This window comes from Colias eurytheme, chromosome 1, assembly GCF_061535395.1.
Source record: "Colias eurytheme isolate Ceu_HAF_F1 chromosome 1, ilColEury1 Martin Lab GWU primary, whole genome shotgun sequence".
NCBI lineage: Eukaryota > Metazoa > Arthropoda > Insecta > Lepidoptera > Pieridae > Colias > Colias eurytheme.
Window position 1 is genome coordinate 12,829,841 of NC_142980.1, and position 22,020 is coordinate 12,851,860.

Below are 22,020 nucleotides of genomic sequence, written 5' to 3' on the forward strand. Positions count from 1 at the left end.
TCCAATGGAGCTTACCTTCTATTGCCTTCTAATATCAGTCTGCAGTTTTTATTCTATAGTTAGGTATAACTATAAATATTGCTCATTCATTGATGTTCTCTATTTTTAGTTCTGTCAAAATCTATGGGACAAATTTCTTCCTGCTCCTCAACCACTTAGCACTATAAATTTATTTCTAACTTCCAGTTTATTCATAACTACATTTTAAAACTATTTCTTCCTATTTTACCCTTCATTGTCTAAAAATACTTTAACTTAAAAGTTATCATTGTACTCTACCAAAATGTGTTCTATATTTTATTCAAGTTGTCATTCGTATGTGTTTTTGTATAGCCATATTATATTTTTGAATTAGGACAAAACTTAAGAAGTGTTTTAAATACCAAATAAGTGTTTCCTATTATTATGCTATCAAGAATTTAACAAGTTCCAGTCAAAATGATGATGTCCAATCCAACTGAGAATTGGGATCCTTGTACGTATTCCATTCGTTACTTAATTTATTTTTTAATGCTTATTAGCCACTATATGTAATTATTTTTTTAAGCATTAACTAGGTTATTAACGTCGTTAAAAGAAGTCCAGTCAGATGGCGAAGATGTCGCATTTTTAAGTGAATTACTGCAGTCAAAGCAGTTGCACGCATTAGTCCAAGTTCATAATAAAATAGTAGCGAAAGGAAGGGATGACAAATTTTATCCTTTGTTATCTAATGCTATGCAAGTGACACTAGAAGTGTTGGAAATGTTTGGTGAGCTTAAGACAGTCTCTAAGGAGTTCCAAGAGCTTTTGAGTCTGCTTCAGAAACCTCACTTTCAGGTATGGTATATACTTGGTGTTATCATAGAATGATAAAGATTTTGGTCTGATTTTATTATATTTGTCAGGCCATACTGTGTACTCATGATGCGGTGGCCCAAAAAGATTACTATCCACATTTGCCTGACATCCCAGTCGATGCTGATGAAGATGAAGAGACGGTGAAGATAGTTCAACTAGTCAAAAGTGATGAGCCTTTGGTATGTAACTACTTAATATAATACATCTAAAACAATAACCATAAGTGAAAGAGGTTTATTATTATGTGGATAAAGATTTTATGCTAGGGGGTTTGAGCTAAAATATGTGTTATCATTTAGAAATAGCAGCTATATTATATATGGGTAACCATTTAAATATTTATGTTCATTATATTCTTTTATACTAATATATATTTGGAGGGCATTTAAAGTGGGTAATTCTATTTCTGTGTATATTGTTTTCAAAATAATATTTTTTTTCTTTTAAGATAAAACTAATTTTAGAATATATTTATATATTTTAATACATTTCTTAAATTATTTCAACAATCTATAAAGACAGTAATGCCTTTGTGTTTCTGTCTACTATCACCGTAATTGTTTACTTTGTTTTACTAAAGATTCTGTATATTTGTTTATCTACTGGGCTGGCATATGGAATCTTCATGATTCCTTAGGAAAGGATAAGTGTGTTTTGGTATTGGGTATATTCAATGTTAATCTTTTATCAAAAGGGTGGAGCTCAGAGTGCCGAGCCAATTGTGGTAAGTAGTATCATTATTTGTTCCTACACTCATCATTGTTGGTTATCATCAGTCATACCATCCCCCGTATTATCTTTTATTGTTTAGCATATCCATTTATCACCCTGGTCACTATTTATTATTAGCTGCTAATTCTAGATGTTGGCACAATTTGTATTGTGTTTTCTTTGCATCCCCTAGTATGACAGTTTTATTTTATTATGTCACATATTCATTATTTTTAACACAATACAGATTGCTTATTGTTTAAGTTTGGGATTGTTTAAATGTTATTATTTAATCATATTATTTTTGTGATTTCAATGTGATGATAGTTGGTGTAATAGAGTGCAGGCCAAATCGCGACCCGCGGCGTGCTTGCGGTGTCGATCCAATTTATAATTGCCAAAATGAGTATTTGCGATGAGCCAAATATTTGTTCGTCTCGCCAACGCTTTTATCCATTTTCGTATGTTAAATCAATATGTTTCGTTCTGTGCTCTATATAATCCAAAGAACCAGGTTACTGAATAATTTCTTAATTACTGTTCGTATTCAGCATTGCGTCATACGTACGTGAAGCAAATTGAATGGAACGGAATACATAATGACTTTAAGGGGCAGAATGAACTATGACATTATCTGCCTATTTTAAATGGGGTGAAATGATCATAGCAATTTGCCATATTACCGCGTAATACAGCTATTACCTAGCAATCGAGAAGCAATTCTAGGTAATAGTCAATAATTGTTAAATGATAGTATCTAGGAATTGATAAAATTGAGCTGAGAACGTAATATAATATTTGGCCGTCGCTGATATTAAAATATTTGTCAAGTAGTAGCCCAATAAAATCCCATCGATGTCACCGGCACCATTGACGTGTCCCGCTTTATCCCTACCTATTCGAAGCAATGAACATTGGTTACAAAGGCTTTGTGCATAAACGTCGCCCGTCAATTCCAGGGTGCGACAATAAAAACGGACGAAGAGACTGGTAAAATTGTGATCGCTCGCGTGATGCACGGCGGGGCGGCGGATCGATCCGGCCTCATACACGCGGGCGACGAGGTCATCGAAGTGAACGGTATAAGTGTGGAGAACAAAACGCCGGCGGATGTGCTCGACATACTGGTACGTGGAGTGCCCTTACGCGGGTAATGATTTCGCTAACTCGCTGAAAAATGAAAAAAAAATGAAAAAAAAAAAATTGCTCTAACTACCCACTTTTATAGTATAAGCGTCTTCCCGTTCTACTTTTACATGTACTTATATCAATTTTTTTTACTACTCACGACATTCCATTTTATATATGCGTTTCTTGTATTCTGAAATAAAAGAAACCATTACATTATTACTGTCTAAAAATAGCACTGAGAAATGTATTGTAGATTAAGGCACTACAACTACAAACTATGATTAAAAAACAGTTAAGCCCACTAGGAAAAGCAAAGTAACATTAATGATCTTTCAGACAAATTTTGCTCAAGCATAAATCACGCCGAAGTAACTTTTAACTCATTTTATTCAAGTAATATTCTCATTTCCAAATGTAAATTTATTCCACTAACCGCATAGGTACTTTATGCCGTTATAAAAAAAAAAACTATTCCTTAAAAATCTTTTTGTGAACTACTTAAATAAGAACTAAATTTTATCAAATAAACTATTTAAATTCGACCCATAGGTCACATTTGTAATAAGTATAACAATATAGCATTCACCATCTTTCTAAAAAACCATAGAACCGTTATTACACCCCAAAGAATAGAACAATAAATTGAAATTATACCCTACAATAGATTGCCCTCGTTATGTCAAACACAAACATATTATATATTCATGAAACTGTACCGCCTTGTTACCTATCGAAGGATATTGGGGCACATGTTATAACTACATGCATTGTGCGATCCTCGTAGTTTATGGATCGATTTTATTTAAGGCCAAGTGGTCTATCTTGTATATTCCACTAGAACATCTATAGTTTGAATTATATTTATCTATTCACGTAAATAAAAAGTTAAATTAACGCTAAATGACAATGTTAAATGGTACTACCATTAATTTATTAATTACTTAATTAACAACAAAATTTCAACTTTTATCTTCTTTTCCATCGCTAATCGACTAGTAAAGTTCTTCTTCAAATTATAGCCACTTTTTTAAATTATTCGGTTTATACTACCAATATAGACCCAAAGGAAAAACTAAAGTCCTAATTCAAAGTCAACCAAAAAGTTCTAAACAGTAAGCTATCATCAGACACCTTTTAAAATGATCCGGTTTTTATTTTCAGCAAAGTTCGGAAGGGACAATAACGTTCAAATTGGTGCCATCCTTCGGCAAGGGAGGAAGTCGTGAGTCGAAAGTGAGGGTTCGAGCTTTATTCAACTATAACTCTGATGAAGATCCATATATTCCTTGCAAAGAGGCTGGCCTTAATTTTAAGAAGGGAGATATATTGCATATTGTATCACAGGATGATGCGTATTGGTGAGTTAATATTTATTAAAAAAAAAACATGAAAAGTCATATATATCATTCCCCCCCTATATTCTACTTTGTATCCTATTATGTCCATAGTTCAATATATTTTGCTAGTATCATATAAATTATGCACTCTATGTTTTATCTATGTTTTATCTATGTTTTATGTATTTGTTACCTCTAAATCTATCGGTATGTGAAATTTCAGTGAACTAGGTCAGTAGGGCATGAAAGAGCAATAGAATATGTTTAAATAACCTCACATACATATTTACTGAATATACCATACGAAATATACAAGTCGATTCATTTGTATGACCTTTTACAAAAATATCATTTACCACAAGAATACGAAAAATTTAGATTCAATAGTTCATCCTTCAAAGCAATACATATTTAAAAAGTCTCTAAAATACATCACAAAAAATTACTTCAATCTAATATAAAACTCGGGTATATCAGCGAATACCATTGCAATATGAAAATGCAACATTTTATTTCACAGAGTTATAAATGAAGAAAATTATAAAAAAGTGCAAATTCTTTCCACCCACACATATGTTAGTTAGATTCTGCAATGTAGGGTCACAAAGCTCTGACCTAATTACTGTTTGAAGCTTAGTTTAGTTAATAAAGCTAGAAAATTAGGTTGCTACCCACATTTAGATCTTGCAAACTCATAACGGAGTAATTAAATGTTTCATAGAAGCGTACCATATTTAATTAACTATATGAAAGAGGTATTCAAAAATTAAGTCATTTAAAATATGTATGTACATTTCATTGTAATTTATGAAATTGTGAAAGATAACCCATTACGATATATTGCAAGATCAAATAGTAGTTACAAATTTTTAAAAATTTCAGCAATAAGCTCGCATCTCAATGCATTTTTTTACACTAGACTTCTGTTAAAGTAAATATACCTAATTGATTACGATTAATATTATGTACTGGTATAAAAAAAGCTTCATTACTTCAGTTGCATCTCTGAATATGCAAAGTACCATTAACACATATGAAAGAGTATACACACATATGGAAATAGTAGTTTCCATATGTGTCTATTGAAAAAGCAAATAAAAAGTAAGGGGACGTCCATAGTCCATACTTGAGCAGTTCTTGTAGATTTACTGACCAGTCCCCTTGTTCCTTATTTACAAAAATGTTCATGAGGTTTGGCTCGACATGCTCCCAAACTAATTTCTTACATAAAAACTATTATTGTGAACAAGTGCGAGTATTAAAAAAGACGTGTGGCACTCGGGGACTGCCGCGGTAAAGCTATTGCATGCTATGCCTTCAAGCCACACCTCCGCGCCCGTCGGAGTGGAGAGCTCAAGGTCCGCGATAGAAGCTATGCAATAGCTTAAAAAAAAGAAAGCACAATTAGCAAAAAAAGAAATATTTAAATTGAAAATGCCTGTAAACAAAGCATATTTGATGTGAGGTAAATTACGTGTTTTTTGCTGATCCCCTCTCTCTTCCGTAACTCAAGTATCGTGAAGTGTAGCGCGAGCCCTTCCTGACACACTGAAAGAACCCATGTCATTAATGGACACCTCCTTTATTATTCTACCTTCTCAAAATCTTAAAAAAATACATTTCAAATGTGTTAAAATTAAAAATATGTATATATATAACTGTAAATGTAACACACACACACACACAGTTGGTATATTTTATCTTAGATAGATAATGAGATAGATAAAGTACCCAATAAATAATTGCATACATCAATAGCAAAAACCAGAAATTCTATTTATATTTTTTTTCTACTCATCCTCATAATAATTCTCTACATTTTTCTATCTTCTATGTGTCATAAAACCATTCAAGATTATTATTGTTGAACAAAATGAAAATTTGTTGCGATCCAATACATTATCTATAGGTACAATAAAAAAAAAACAAAAACAAAAAAGAATCCTTCAGAATGTGAAAGGATGCAGAAACAAATGAGTTACTTAGAATTGTATATAAAATCCCCAATTTTAAGCTGCTTTAAATATCATTGTATCATATTGGTTACATCGCTCAAAGAAAGTAAGCTTTTTCATCTCCTCGCTACAGGTAAAGATTAGTCCGACTACAAATCGATGTTATTCCCCAAACATCGTACAATGACCTCTTATATTAATGAATACTATCTAATATGAACTTCATTTAAGATTTATGAGCAAAAAATAAATTCAGTATAATACAAAAAATTGAAGAAAATAGAGCTTTTATCGAGTAATTCAAAATTTTTATTGCAAAGTCATTTAAAAGTAAACATTGTATTTAATTGAAATGATACAAATGCCTTCCTATAAATGAAGTCAAATTGGACATAAATTAGTAGAAACTATTTATTTGCAAATATTCCCTGAAATATAAACAAACTAATGCAATTATAATCATCTTTAGTCGAAATTTTTAAATACAAACTAAATAATACATTTCTAAAACCTACCTAATCCCTAATTCCATTAAAACTGGCTTATAATCATTCACTTAACATAAATTTTCACAAAACTGAAAAATTACACAATATTTTCACTGAGTACAGGAAAACAACAAAGTTTGACATTGACATGATCAGTCAAGATATTCATTATTGATTGGTGTCAAACTTAGATAGTTCGGATAATGGGTAAATTTGACATTAATTAAACAATTAATTAATTAATATTGCACACTAATTATTATTATAATAAGTGTTAGGTACAATTCGTTATTAGAAAATTGTTTGTACTTGTCAGTTTTCATATGCTTATATTTTAAGTTATATTTCTATAATGGACTTTTATTACGCATAGAAAAAAGTGCATCAAGGCATTTATTTTAAAACTAGCGGTCCGCCCCGGCTTCGCCCGTGGTACATATTTCGCAATAAAAGGTAGCCTATGTTCTTTCTCAGGGTCTAAAGATTATCTGTGCCAAATTTCATAAAAATCGGTCCAGTAGATTATGCGTGAAGACCATACATACATACATACATACAAACCTTTCCTCTTTATAATATTAGTATAGATATAAAAATTGAAGTATTGCCAATATATTACAGATTTCCTGAAAACCAACATATTTGTATATACAAAAGGACTTGAAAAAGTTGAAGGAAATATGTTGGTTTTCACTTTTCAGGAAATCTGTAATATATTGGCAATACTTCAATTTTTATATCTATAAATATATATTTTGAAAGAGTTTCGTTCATTATTCTGTATATAATACTTATTTCTGGTTCCCAGGTGGCAAGCCCGACGTGAAGGGGATAGGGTTATGAGAGCCGGTTTGATACCTTCACGGGCTTTACAAGAAGGAAGGATTATTCATGAGAGACAAAGTGATCCACAGACTTTAGATGGTATGTTATTAATACCATATTAGTTTTAAAATACTGGTGTTAACTCATTTGTTTAATATATGGTTGATGTAACAACGATTCTAGAATGATTTGATTGTGTAGTTAGACAATAGATGTAGGTTATGAAGTAAAATATATACGTTAACCTCAGTCACAATTTATCATGACTATCACATCATATTATGACTGACCGGCTGGCTTAGTTGGTAGTGGCCCTGCCTTCAAAGCCAGAGGTCGTGGGTTCGATTCCCACCCGGGGCAAATATTTGTGTGATGATCATAGACGTTGCTCTGTGTCTGGGTGCTAATTATCTATATAAGTATTTATTTAAAATTATGTATGTTTATCAGCCATCTGGTTTCCATAACACAAGCGAAAGCTTAGTATGGGATCAGATCGTGCCGTGTGTGAAAATTGTCCTGAAATATTTATTTATTTTATTATATTTAAATTCATTTCTCCTATGCTACAAATTCTGATGTGGAGACCATTTTGACGTCATTTTGCGTTTTTTTTATACTTTTTGTTATTTTTACCGTATTTTTTATCAATGACAAGCAAATTTATGTCTCTATATATTAACCAGTATAATTTAATGGCGTTATAATACTAGCCTTATAACTCAATTCCAGGCAAGCCAGCCCTCTGTTCACCGACAAATGCGAGCTCAGAGTGCAGTCCAAAAACGCCATGTTCCCCCACAGCAAACGCCACTGCCTTACTGCCTTGCAAATCTACGCCAAAAGTGAAGAAAATCATCTACGATATTAAAGAAAACGATGATTTCGACCGTGAAATGATACCAACGTATGAAGAAGTTGCCAGATTGTATCCAAGACCAGGTTTCGTGAGACCAATAGTACTAGTTGGTGCGCCCGGGGTTGGTCGGAATGAATTGAGGAGACGGTTGATCGCTACTGACCCAGAGAAATACGTGACGCCCATACCATGTGAGTATGCTTGTTTGTCTGTTTGTTGCGTATACTTGTGTTGCTATAGCGATTTGTTGTGTGCGAATGATATATGGGGAAATACAAATTTGGCAAGGCAAATGTTTTGTAAAAGATTATGTTGGGGGTACTAATTTAAGTATGTTTATGGAGGTAAAACTGGTATTATTTATTCTGCTAATATAAGCAGTATATTCCGAAAACTTATGTGATTAATATTAAAACGTATTATTACATTATGATTGCTGCAGCTGCAAATTTTGCAATGCGCATAAAGCAAATTTATTTTACTTATGATTGATAACTGAAAATCTGGAAATATTTTGGATATACAGTATTATTCTAGTTGTAAATAAGAGAGATCATGTCTCAATTTGGTGAGACACAGAAATATATATGCAGGAGATGTTTATTAAAGGAAAATATCTTAAATTGGTCTTTTTATCCTGGATCCTAACAATTTACTTTGTTTGTTATATTACTACAGACAGTATAGACTTTTTTTTCTACAGACAGTATATACAAATCTTCAATTTATCACAAATCAGAACTATTTGTGAACAGATATTCACAAATAGTTCTGAGTATATTATAAAATAATTTACTACCTATTTATTGTCGTATGTTTAAAATGTTTGCGAATTAATGAAATAAATATGCATACCTTAATGCGAATGTTATATCGAATGCTTTGAAAAACCAGATTTGAGTGAAAATAACTGCTACACTTTAAATCATCGTACAGGTGGGTACTAAACATTTGAGCAAAGGATTCAGCACAATTAGGGCTCTTATAATATGACAACAAATATTTTCTAAGGTAAAGTTGATGAAAAATACTTCTTATAATATACACATGCTGAAAAATATCTTATGATGCGTATTTTTAATGAAAATTCGTATGATATTTACATAAACAATGATAAACGACATGTTTACGTATTTATTCCCTTTTTACCCCTTAATGGATGGCAGAGGTTCTACAGATTATAATTAATATATATTACGATAAAATCTGACTGAAATATTGAGAGTTCTCAATTCTACCTATCAATTTAAACAACGATATTAGGAATGCATGCTTAGTGCACGTACTGTTAGAAATTAAATATGTTTTTACGGATTATTAACATGATTTATTCATTCTATTATACCTATACCCTGATTCCCAATATTTAAAATCCTCTAATAACTGAATTTATAATATCCGCGTAAAATAAAACACAAGAAACTATAAAATAAATTATTGCCATTACACAAATGTCAAAGGTCAAACATTTCGAATATTGGCGGGAATAAAAAGACGCCACAGTGCAGAACCGCGCATGCACCCAAATGCACATCGATTTTCTAGGTATCCTATATGAGACGCTATACCTATTAGGGCATCGAATTTAGTTGCAGTCTAGACTTGGTCGGGAACGGACCCGTTATTTATTTTATTTCAGTTCCGCCTTTTTATTTCATTTGTTTGATTTAATTCAAATTCCTAAATCTTCCTCAGTCTCCTTTGTGATTTTAGTGCAAGTGTTTTTGATTTTTTTGTTTTCCGTCGCGGTTTCGGTTTACACTTGCAGAGGGAATAGGTAAGTCGATATAATTGTCCCGTCTCATATATAAAGCGGTTTCAGCTATGTTAATTACGCGAAAAGTTGCATTATCGAACATAATATTTTCAATTGTACCCATTCACCAATCATTGCCGTACAATAAACATTAATATTCATTGTATTATACGCAATATTTAGGTCTCATTAAATACGTTAATGACTGTTACGTTAGTTACGAAAATATGCACATAGGGCTTTTCAAAAATATATAAAAAATTGAAATTGCGTCGAATTTTCTACGTTTCAAAATGGCGGATATGGTATTTCAAAATGGCGCCCGCGATCGATGAAACAATGCGCGCCTGCGTAGTTAAGCTTGATACGTGGCATTAAAATGGCGAATATAATTACATGAATTATTATTAGTAATGTAATAAAGACTTAAGTAGCATATCTCTTTTAGATTTTGTGAGATATTATCCTTTTTCAAAGAGGTTTTTACAAATTTAGCCGGTTGGTTTAATTTAAAATTGAAGAGAGTCTATTATGCCACTGACGGCAAATGAGTTAGCCGTTAGTGGGAAGCCTGATATACCTTATAAGTAGGATTGCCGTATTTAAAAGCATAGGATTAAGGGAATGGATTTATGTGGGAATATAGGATAAAGAAAGCTCCCACTCAACCCCCCACTCACCGTACAAATAACAGTAGCATTCACATGCTGTTCGACGCCGGTATTTCGTGGGGGTACCTTCCCACGTGTGAGTTCTTTCAATATATTTTTTTCCACCAAGTGCAGCAGGAGCAGATTTGCACCAAATCGGTTCCTGTTGTAAATGGTAAAGAGCTTATCTAAGATGGCGGCTACCTGCCCCCATCGCGGCTGCGCACGCAATAAATAAATGATGTATAAAATGGCGACTGTGACATTAAGTCTTATGACCTACGCGGTACTAAACTGCGAATTTAATATAATTTCATTAATTAAAAAAAATAAATGTTTGTTTTTCATTAATACGAATAACTATCTTATATATTATTAAGTTTAATTTTTACTAGAACTTACTCAAATTCAAAATGGCGTAAAACATCGCGACTGCGCCATGCGACATGCGCGACATGCGCGACAGAACTTTCAAGAACAATACAATATGGCCGCCATGGACGTATAAAAAAAGACGGACGCCATTTTACGAACAAACAACGTGAAGCCACCGTAGTAAGCTAGCGATCGTGTAAAGACAATAAACACGCACACACTCTCACCATAGTAAGCTAGTCGGCCGCCATTATGTCGTGAACTACCGACTGATTAACAGCGTCACTGTTTCACAAAAAATATTTAAAGTGCCGTCTTGCATGGTTAAATGGTGTCGCAACAGTACAATTTTAAATAACAAAACACAGAGGATTACATTCCACAGGGAAGGAATTTATTTCTTTTATGTTTTAATGACAAAATTATTACGACAAAATTTATATAAAAAAATAGAGCCGCCATTGTCATCAGGACAGCTGTTGCCATAGTGTTGCCATGGCAACATGGCACACACACATGGATGTGTCGCTGCCATTACTAGGCTTCACTCAATGTTTAGGCGATACTCCGTCCGTTTTATACGTCCATGATGGCCACATTCAGAAAATTACGGACCGTATTTCAAAACAATGCGCGCTGAAACAATGCGCGCCTGCGTAGTCGACGTATCAAGGTTGAATAAAATGGCGAAAATTATTTAACAATTGAAAGAATTATTATTATTTTTAACGTAATAAAAACTTTAGTGGCGTGTAGCTATTAAATTTTACGAGACGTTATCCTTTTTCAAAGTAAATCTTAAAAAATTATAAGCAGTTAGTTGAATTCAAAATGAAAGTGCAACAAGTGGTCTAAAGTGGCAGTATACAGCCCACGTAAAACTTTGCCACTGAGCATTCAAAACACTGTTTTTACACATTGTTTGTAAAATTGTGGAAATATTATTGTATTTTGACGATTTGATTTCTAAGAATTTCTCAAAAATGATACCCCTTTAATAATTTATCAATTATTAATAGAATATGTGCAAATAATTGACCAGACTAATGTTTCAATACAAAATGGCGACAGTACAGGTAGTTTAAAATGGCGGATACGAGCCCACCCAAGAGTTCGTATAAACAAAATGGCGGACGATATGGCTATTTTGTGTCCTCAGCCTGTTGCGTAGGGAGAGCGCAGGCGTCAAGAAAATGGCGGACAATATCGTCTCTTTGTGTCCGCCGTGTGATGCATTCCATTGTAAGATTCGCGCAGACATCCACAAAATGGCGGAAGCTATTTGTATCCGCTGCGTGTTGCGTCGCATTGTAGACTTCGCGCATGAATCCACAAAATGGCGAACGATAGCGCCTCTTTGTGTCCGATGTGTGATGCGTCCTGCTGTAGGGATTGCGCAGGCGTCCACAAAATGGCGGACGATATCGTCCCTTTGTGTCCGCGGCGTGTGCCTTCCTGCTCGTTTTAGGGTTCACGCATGCACTTTATACAGTTTCTAGACTTTATCGATTACCAACCCTAGGTTCGCGCATGCACTTTAGGTACCCTACCTAGACGACCTGGGAGTCTCATTGCGTGGTGTGCAAGTGCATCGTTCGGACGTTTTCGTTTAATTTCAAGTTTTAATTATTTCTTTCAGTGTTAATAATTTTATTGTAACTTATTAGATTTGTTTGAACGCTAGTGTTGCTTTAAAATTTAAATATTTTAATTAATTCAATCGTATACTTTTCTTAACTACGTATTACCTACTTTTAACTTTTTTAATATCAACCATTTTGTTTTTTAAAATTTACTTATTTGATTAATTTGTTTAAATTCAGTGCGTATAATACAATGCATATTATTTGCCGTGTTGTTCGAGTGATGCATTGGTGAGTTATTTTTCTTTTTAGTGTAGGTCCTTTTATTAATAATAATAGAATTTTAAGTGCGGATTCTCCTTAACAATCCCATAAAATCGATATGAAGTCGCCATGTTGGATTTTTTTGGCGCATGCGTGAAAATTTGCTTTGCCTAGGATCACGCATGCGCATTCGGAACGGGTTTTAATTTGAAGTAGATAATAATATCGAATGAATATTATTTGCCGTGTTGTTTGAGTGATGCATTGATGAGTTATTTTTCTATCTAGTGTAGGTCCTTTTGTCAATAATAATAGATTTTTAAGTGCGGATTCTCGTTAACAATCCCATAAAATCGATATCAAGTCGCCATGTTGGACTTGTTTGGCGCATGCGTGAAATTTAGCTTTGCCCGGGATCACGCATGCGCATTTGGAACGGGTTTTAATTTGGATTTTTGGAGTAATGATATGGATATTGGATACATTGATTCGTTTTATTAAATAGTTTCATTATTTTAATAATAATTCGCGACAATTTTCGAATCGACTTAATGATGTTGGACTACTTAAGTTTTGTTTCAATGATGGTGTTCAGTTTGTTTTAGTTTGGTGTGAAATTTTTGTATTATAAAAAGTAAGTATACATTCTTATGTACTCATTGAATTTTTTGAAATTTTATCATGCAATTAATATTTTTGATCATTAAGTACAGTGGAATCCGTTTATAATGACATCGAAGGGAATCGACAAACACGTCATAATAAGCGGACGTCATACAAAGCGTTATGTGAAATGAAAAATCTTTTTTATGTAAATATGTATGTATTTAAGTATTTTAATACAGAAACATAGTATACTTGCATATCTAACGTACATATTAAATCAAAATCAAAATTGCACGTAATCAGCAGATTATTATAATAACACATACAAGTGTATTTTTTTTTACTGTAAGTACACTGTAATTTTTGTCTGCTTTTGTTTTTTCATTTTATTGTAAAAACAGTCTCTAATACTATTGTGTATATAGAAGACAAATTATCATTTTCAATATTGCTGTGAACAAATCGTGATAATATGTAATTCTGCAGCTTTTAATGCCGCTTCTGCGGTAGGTAATGGTGATTCCTCGACTTCCTCTTCCCCATCACTTTCCAGTTGTTCCTTAGCACTAAAGTTCTGTACGATATTTTCATCGGTGGGTTCTTCGGATGTGAGGAGATCGCTATCAATGACAACATAATCTTCCCACATTTCCGTGTAAAGAATCATGCCGGTCATTATAACCAGACATAATTTATTAAAAATGGGTCATAATAAGCGGCATGTCACTGTAAGGGAAGTCAATATATCCGACTTTTTATAAAGAATTTTATATGAAAACCAAACTTCGTAGTGCAATTACGTCATAATAACCGGTTGGTCAATATAGGCGGAGTCATAATAAACGGATTCTACTGTATTTAAAATTTTAAAATTTTAATTCACACAAATATTATAAAATTTTAATATTACTGAATAGAGGACTGAAGTTATATAATATTATATCAATGGGTCTGTGCAATTTTAATATTATAAATAGTAAGTATAAACTAGATATTATGTACTAATTGAATTTTTTGGAATTTATTAATGAATTAATATTTCTTTATTATCTGGAATATTTTTAATTATTTTTTTTATTACAGATCAGCAAGTCGGAACACCTTTATAATGAGAACAACGATATGAAATGAATAGATATTGAATTAATTTACAATTATATTGTAATTTGTGTGAAATGTAATATTTAAGTATGTAAATAAAGTTATTTTCTGCAAAAATTTATTATTAGTATTATTACGCTCGAAACCTTTTAAAAAATCCTATCCTCATTGCTTGCACATAGCTGAAACCGTTTATTATGACCAAGTGGGTTTTTGTTTTTCAAGTGTGATTTTTATAGGTACATCTAATACGGAAATTATGACTACTTTTTGTACAGGTACAAGTTTGTCGACGCATGCGTTAAGCTCTTAGTCCAATACCGCCTCGTCATTGGTTGTGTACTTTGACGTATAAAGCCATAGCGAATAGGAATCGTTATATGAAAGTTCTGTCCAGGACTGCGCATGCTCGTGTCAGATTTGACTTTGACAGTTGACTAACTGTCAACAGGAATGACTTTATTTAGGTGTATGTCACAATTTTCAACCGCCTTTTTGATAGTCAACTTTCGGAGTTTATACTTATATTTTATTTTAAAGTGTTATTGAATGCAAGGAATATTAACCGCTTAAATATTAAACCGATTTTTTGATAGTCAAATTACGGATTGATTTAACTTGTCTGTGTTAGGAATATTAAATAAGTATGAGAATATTAAGATGTGTTATTGTGTGAAGTAATAATATAATTTAAGTGAGAAATTAGTAAGTTGAAGTCAAGTAAGTATACATTTTTCTATTATTACCATTATTAATATTGAAGTGAATTGCTGATATGTATTTTTTTGCTGTTATTAATTCTGAAGTGAATTGCTGATATTTCTTTGTAATATTTATTTATCTGAATATTTTTACTATTGTTACAGAACTACAGCGTAATGCAATGTTACAAATACGTCCGTGGATTTTTCACAAAAATATTATACATAGTTCTTAGAAACAAATAGTATGCAAAGGAGAAGATGTCAACCAAATATTATACAATACATAGAATATGAAACTCTGTTTGCACTTGAATTTTTGTTTTGAAATATCTGTACCACATAACGTGTTTCATTCACTTTTTATTCGTTAAATAGATTGATCCCGCGGCTTCACTTGCGTGGTATCCTGATAAATAGTTTAAAGTGGCGGTTTACCATCCATGTGCTCCTGAGGGACTGCGAATTATTAACATTTAAATAGCGTGTAATTGTTGACTACTATAATTTATGACTAAATAGGTAGTAAGTTATGATGTACTGTACGAACAAAATCAGTATTGAAACTTCACTAGAGTTCGTGTAATATTATAATTCCGTTAAAATAAAAAAGTTGCCATAAACTCAAAATGGCGATATAGTCACTGGACGATATCGCCATTTTGAGTGCTCTGCGTGATGCGTCTCATTGTTAGATTCGCGCAGGCGTCCATAAAATGGCGTGCGATATCGTCCTTTTGTGTCCGCTACGTGTTCCTCCCTATTGTAGGTTTCGCACAGTCGTCCACAAAATGGCAGACAATATCGCCTCTTTGTGTCCGCTGCATGTCCGTCCCCAAGTAGGGTTCACGCAGGCGTCCATAAAATGGCGGACGTTATCGTCTCTTTGTTTCCGCTGCGTGATACGTCCCGCTGTAGTTTTCACGCAGGCGTACACAAAATGGCGGGCGATATAGCCTCTTTGTTTCCGCTGCGTGTTGTGTCCCGCTGTAGTGTTCGCGCAGGCGTCCACAAAATGGTGGACTTTATCGTCTCTTTGTGACCGCCGTGTGATACGTCCTGTTGTAAGATTCGCACAGGCATCCGCAAAATGGCGGATAATATCGCCATTTTGTGTCCGCTGTGTGTTGCGTCGCGTGGTAGGGTTCGCGCATGCACTTTATGCAGTTTCTAGACTTTATCGATTGCCAACCCTAGGTTCGCGCATGCACTCTAGGTACCCTACCTAGACGACCTGGGAGTCTCATTGCGTGGTGTGCAAGTGCATCGTTCGGACGTGTTCGTTTAGTTTCTAGTTTTAATTATTTCTTTCAGTGTTAATAATTTTATTGTCACTTATTAGATTTGTTTCAACGCTAGTATAGCTTTAAATATTTTAAATAAATCAATCGTCTTTACTTACTACGTTTTTTTTTAATTTTACTTATTTGATTATTTTTTTAAATTCAGTGCGTATTGAATGAATATTCATTGCCGTGTTGTTCGAGTGATGCATTGGTGAGATATTTTTCTATTAAGTGTAGGTCGTTTTGTTAATAATAATAGATTTTTAATCCCATAAAATCGTTAGGCAGTCGCCATGTTGGATTTGTTTGGCGCTATCGTGAAATTTAGCTTTGCCCGGGATCACGCATGCGCATTTGGAACGGGTTTTCATTTGCCATTGCGAGTGCGATTAAATATAGTTCCATGATTTTAATAATATTTGGCGACAATTTTCGAATCGATTTAATGAAGTGGTCAGTTTGATTTTGAGTTTGGTGTGAATTTTTTATATGATAAAAAGTAAGTATACATTTTTATGTACTTATTGAAATTTTTTATTTTTTAAATTATATATTTTAAATTACAAAATTTTAATATTGCAGAACAGAGAGCTTCAGTTATATTACGATGGATGTGTGCAATTTTTGTATTATAAAAAGCAAGTATAAACTATTATGTACTGATTGAAATTTGTGTAATATATTCATGAATTAATATTTTTTTTACTATCTGGATAGTGTATGTCCATTATTGTATTTTTGTATTACAGATCAACAAGTCGGGGCACCCATTACCAGAACAACGATCTGCGAATTTAATATATTGTAATGTTAAATTAATGTACTATTTTCATTGAAATTGTGTGAAATGTGATTATAAATATCTTAATAAACTTCTGATGTGTAAAATATATCTTTTTTATTATTTATGACATAAACGTCCCTTTTATAATTTCTATGCATATTATTATCCTAATTATTCATACATAATTGAACCTGTTTATTGTTGATCAAGTGTGGTTTTTATTGTTTACTTGTATCTAATTATGTATAAGTATTAAATTTTCGGCACCAATTGCATATTCCTGGACAGAACATTTTATATGACGTATATAATGTTAACTATAACAATATAAAATCAATTATTGATTTATGTCCTCGAAGGTCAGCCAAACCTAGGTTCGCGCATGAACTTTAGGCTCTGTAGGTGTCCTAGGAATTTTCTAGGAGGCCAGATCCGGGCTCGCGCATGCACTTTAGGCTCTCTAGGTGTTCTAGGAATTTTACAGAAGGCTATATCCGGGCTCGCGCATGCGCTTTAGGCACTATCTAGGTGTCCTGGGAATTTTCCAGAAGGCTATATCTGGGCTCGCGCATGCGCTTTAGGCACTATCTAGGTGTCCTGGGAATTTTCCAGAAGGCTATATCTGGGCTCGCGCATGCGCTTTAGGCACTATCAAGGTGTCCTGGGAATTTTCCAGAAGGCCAGATCCGGGTTCGCGCATGCACTTTATGCACAATCCTACCTATCCTAGGATTTGCAGCCATTGCTGCGCAGTACTTTGTGATAGTCAGTTGGCTCTGGTTTCATTTATGATGTATTATTCTGTTTTAGTTTATGTGCAGTGATTATAAGCAATACTTTTATTTAAACAAGGTAGGTTATATGTGGGCAATAGTATCCGGGCCATATGCAGAATCATCTAACTCTAGGGTTGTCCTAAATGTTTTTAAACTGAATTTTATGTGCATGCGTCGTACACACTTCGGTCTCATTAAGTGGGTCATTTTGAAAATCATATTTATGGGATTGATAAGAATTATTACAATCATTTTATTAGGAAATAAAATTATCAAATCAACCATGTTTTTTCTGTCATTAAAATCACTTAAATGCTTGCGAAATTACAACGTAGGCACCTATTCTTTCTTTGTGGGATGAACATTAATACGTAATTCTGTTTTTAAAGATTTTAAATTAAAATTTGATTACATATACTTTTGGAAATATTTAAAATAACATTTTTGAGTCTACTACAGGCTAAAATATTCCACATCTATACCCAGTATCTTAATTTTCCAGAAACCTTAGCTCTTTCTGTTTTTAATTAATGATGACTTTAACAAAAAAAAAAAAACGTGAAACTGACCTTTTTTTCGTGATAATTTTGTTAACATAGCTTAACTATTTTCATTCGGTAGTTCTAGCAAATTATATAAATAAAAATGATTATTAGCGTCGTAACATTATTAATTAACCAATCGGCGATGGGAGATAATTATTTAAAAAGTCCGCAAAAAATGATTTTTTAGACATTTTACTTGCAATAATTTTTAAAATATTTTTATTACGGTTTCTCAAAAATTAATTATGAAGTAAATTTTGGAAAGATTCCGATGAGCATGAGATTCCATATCTTTTGAAATTCTCATGTTGACAGAAAGAGATAACGTTGAGGAAATATGCGATAAAGCATGCGCATTTGTCTAGGCGATTTTTATGTTATTTATTTTATATGTGCTCTTGCGATATGTTATATTAATTTATTTACTATCTAATGTTTTTTTTCTCTTATGTGTATTTCCCTCTTTTTATATGTATCTCTTTTTATGTATCTTTATGTATGCTCGCGATTTTTTTTCATGTATTCATGAACTATTAAAAATAAATAATCTCCGGATGAAGTGTTAGAAACTCTTATCATGAATCAGGAAACCTAAAACCAAGAATACATAATAGTAGCTAAACGCTACAGAACGGACACTCTTCGCCTCCCGCCAAAATTAAACACTTACCTCACCGGTATGATTAGTAAGTAATAAAGTCGGTACCTAATATATTATGTCGAAAGAGCAACCCCAACAATAGCTTTGTGCAGGCTAACGCATGCGTTTTGAAGCTATCTAGGCGTCCCAGGAACAACATGAGCATTGTTATCGATTATTTGCTCCAGGTCACCTTGAATTCGCGCATGCACTTTAGAGTCCAGGCATCCTAGGCGTCCTGTGAGAATTAGTTCGGTTTGTGCATTCGTTTACTTCGGTCGTGTTATGTATAATTCTGTTTAAGTAAACAAATTTTTGCTTTTTAACTTCAGTTTGTTATCAATCAATTGTTTAAGAATAAAACGTGAAAGTAAAATTTTTTTATCGTGATTTCTTAAAGCTCAAGTGATACGCTTATTCACGTGAAATATACAGGGGTTTTAAGTGCATTTTGCCATTTATTGTGTTAAATACATTAAGTAATTCGTTGATCGTCCCCATAGTGACGAATTTATACATATTTTAAGCACCTAATTAATTTTCATAGAAATATATTTTTAATTTATTATTTTAATGTAGATATCAGCTTGGTCCGGGCTCGCGCATGCCTATAAAGACCCCTAAGGTATCCTAGGACACGCACTGAATATTGATTTATTGCACAAGGCCATATTGTGCCCGCGCATGCTCTTTGAAGCTAGTGTTCTATCTAGACGTCCTGGGAAAATTAGTTAGGTTTGCGCATTCGTTTACTTCGGTCGTGTGGTGTGTTATTCTGTTTAACTTAACAAGTTTTCTTTAAATTCAGATTGTAATTAATCCATAGGTATATTGTTTAAGAATAAAACGTGAAAATTAATTAAGAAGTGAAATCTTCAATCGTGATTTTTTAAAAGCTCACGTGAAACGCTCATTCACGTGAAATATCAGGGGTTTTAAGTGCATGTTTGCCATTTTTTGTGTTAATACATAAAACAGTAGTTAAAGTTAAAGTAGTTGATTATAAGTTTTGATAAATAAAATTAAGTAATTCGTTGATCGTCTCCATAGTGACGAATTTATAAATATATTAAGCACCTCGTTAATTTTTGTAAAAATATATTTTTCAAGTATAAAAAAATATCAGCTTGGTCCGGGCTCGCGCATGCCTATAAAAGACCTCAAAGGTATCCTAGGAAACACACTGAATATTGATTTATTGCACAAGGCCATATTGTGCCCGCGCATGCTCTGTAGAGCTAGTATTCTATCTAGACGTCCTGGGAAAAATAGTTCGGTTTGCACATTCGCACATTTCGGTCGCGATATTTGTTAACCAAAGTAATACATAACATTTTAACATATAAGATTTTTCGAACGTTACTCGTGTTTAAATGTTAAACGTTTGTTTATGTAAATGATTTTCAAAATATTAGATATAATTTATCCAGAAAACATCAAAAATTTCGAGATAGGGTCAAAACTTTTGTGAATACAATATATTAAACTCTCTTTTTGGACTAGTTAAAAAGAAATCTATTTAAATATGGCGGTAGCTTGGTCCAGGCTCGCGCATGCCTTTTAAGCTCGTTTTGCTATCCCGGGAAGTGCGCGTATTGATTATTCAAGGTCATTTTGCATCCGCGCATGCAATTAAGAGCTTCAGGTACTCTATCTAGATGTCCTGAAAATTCAGTTATATTCGTTCATTTGTATATTCCGGTCGCGTTAATTTTGTATCAACGTAAAGTCAATTCCTTTTTTACAGTAGTTATTTGGTGAGCATTGATAAAGTTCGCGTTTAAGAGAAAATACTAAGAGAATATAGAGATAATATTATATTTCGGTATCCCGGGCAGAGCACTTGTTGCTGGGCGTTGTTTATTGATTTTATTGAAAGTTCACAATGCATTCGCGCATGCACTTTAGAGCTGCTGAAATCTAGGCGTCCAGGGAATTTCACTATAGTTTGTGCATTCCTACATTCCGGTTGTGTTGAATTTGAATTCCTGTAAAATCTGTGTTTTTTTATGTAAATCAGATTTTGGTAAGCAATGATAAAATAAAGATGTTCGCGTTTTAAAGAAAATATCGGCTCATTAATCATCCAGATTATCTTAGCTTTGCCTGGTTCCGCGCATGCGTTTTTGAGCTAGTCTAGGGGTCTAGGGTCCCTATATCCTGGGGAGTGCGTTAGTCAGTGGGCGTCAGGTAGGACATTGATTTATTATTCAAGGTGACATTGCTTCCGCGCATGCCTTTTAGAGCTCCTGGAATCTAGGCGTCCTGGGAAGTTCAGTTTAGTTTGTGCCCTCGTATATTACGGTCGCGAAGTATAAAATAGATATAAGTAAAAATAAATATTTTATTTTATTTTTGGGTATCAGGGAAAGGTTCTGCGATGACGTTTCCAAATTCTGTTTCACAGTGCCTGTTGATTTATAATTTACTCATTCTTGTATTTATTATAATCTATGCTTGCGATTGTCTTATAAAAGGGTCTAGATATCCCGGCCATAGCAATTGTTGGTGGACGTTGCGTTTTGTTTTTATTGAGGGTCACATTGCATCCGCGCATGCACTTTAGATCTCCAGGTACACTATCTAGATGTCCTGGGAATTTAGTTGTGTTCGTTCCTTTGTATATTCAAGTCGCGTTAAATTTGTATCAACGTAAAATGTGTTTTTTTTTTCTGTAAATCAGCTTTTGATAATAAATGCAAACATAATTCTAGATGTTCGCGTTCTAATGAAAATTATAAAAAAAAACTTGATTGTTGTAGTTAACTTTAAAAGTAGGGTGACTAAAAATCTAAATTACTAAAATC

At 33.2% G+C, this 22,020-nt stretch overlaps 1 protein-coding gene across 1 annotated transcript in view; it reads left to right on the top strand.

Annotated features, from left to right (window-relative positions):
- The first annotated feature begins 174 nt into the window (after nucleotides 1-174).
- metro (membrane palmitoylated protein 7-like protein metro) overlaps nucleotides 175-22,020 on the top strand; it is a 35,689-nt gene continuing 13,843 nt past the window's right edge. The window contains exons 1-7 of the mRNA XM_090115407.1: nucleotides 175-475; nucleotides 548-819; nucleotides 888-1,019; nucleotides 2,511-2,678; nucleotides 3,844-4,040; nucleotides 7,271-7,386; nucleotides 8,020-8,337. Of these exons, the coding sequence (XP_089971533.1) occupies nucleotides 439-475; nucleotides 548-819; nucleotides 888-1,019; nucleotides 2,511-2,678; nucleotides 3,844-4,040; nucleotides 7,271-7,386; nucleotides 8,020-8,337 (1,240 nt within the window). The 5' untranslated portion in view covers nucleotides 175-438. The remainder of the gene's footprint in view (nucleotides 476-547; nucleotides 820-887; nucleotides 1,020-2,510; nucleotides 2,679-3,843; nucleotides 4,041-7,270; nucleotides 7,387-8,019; nucleotides 8,338-22,020) is intronic.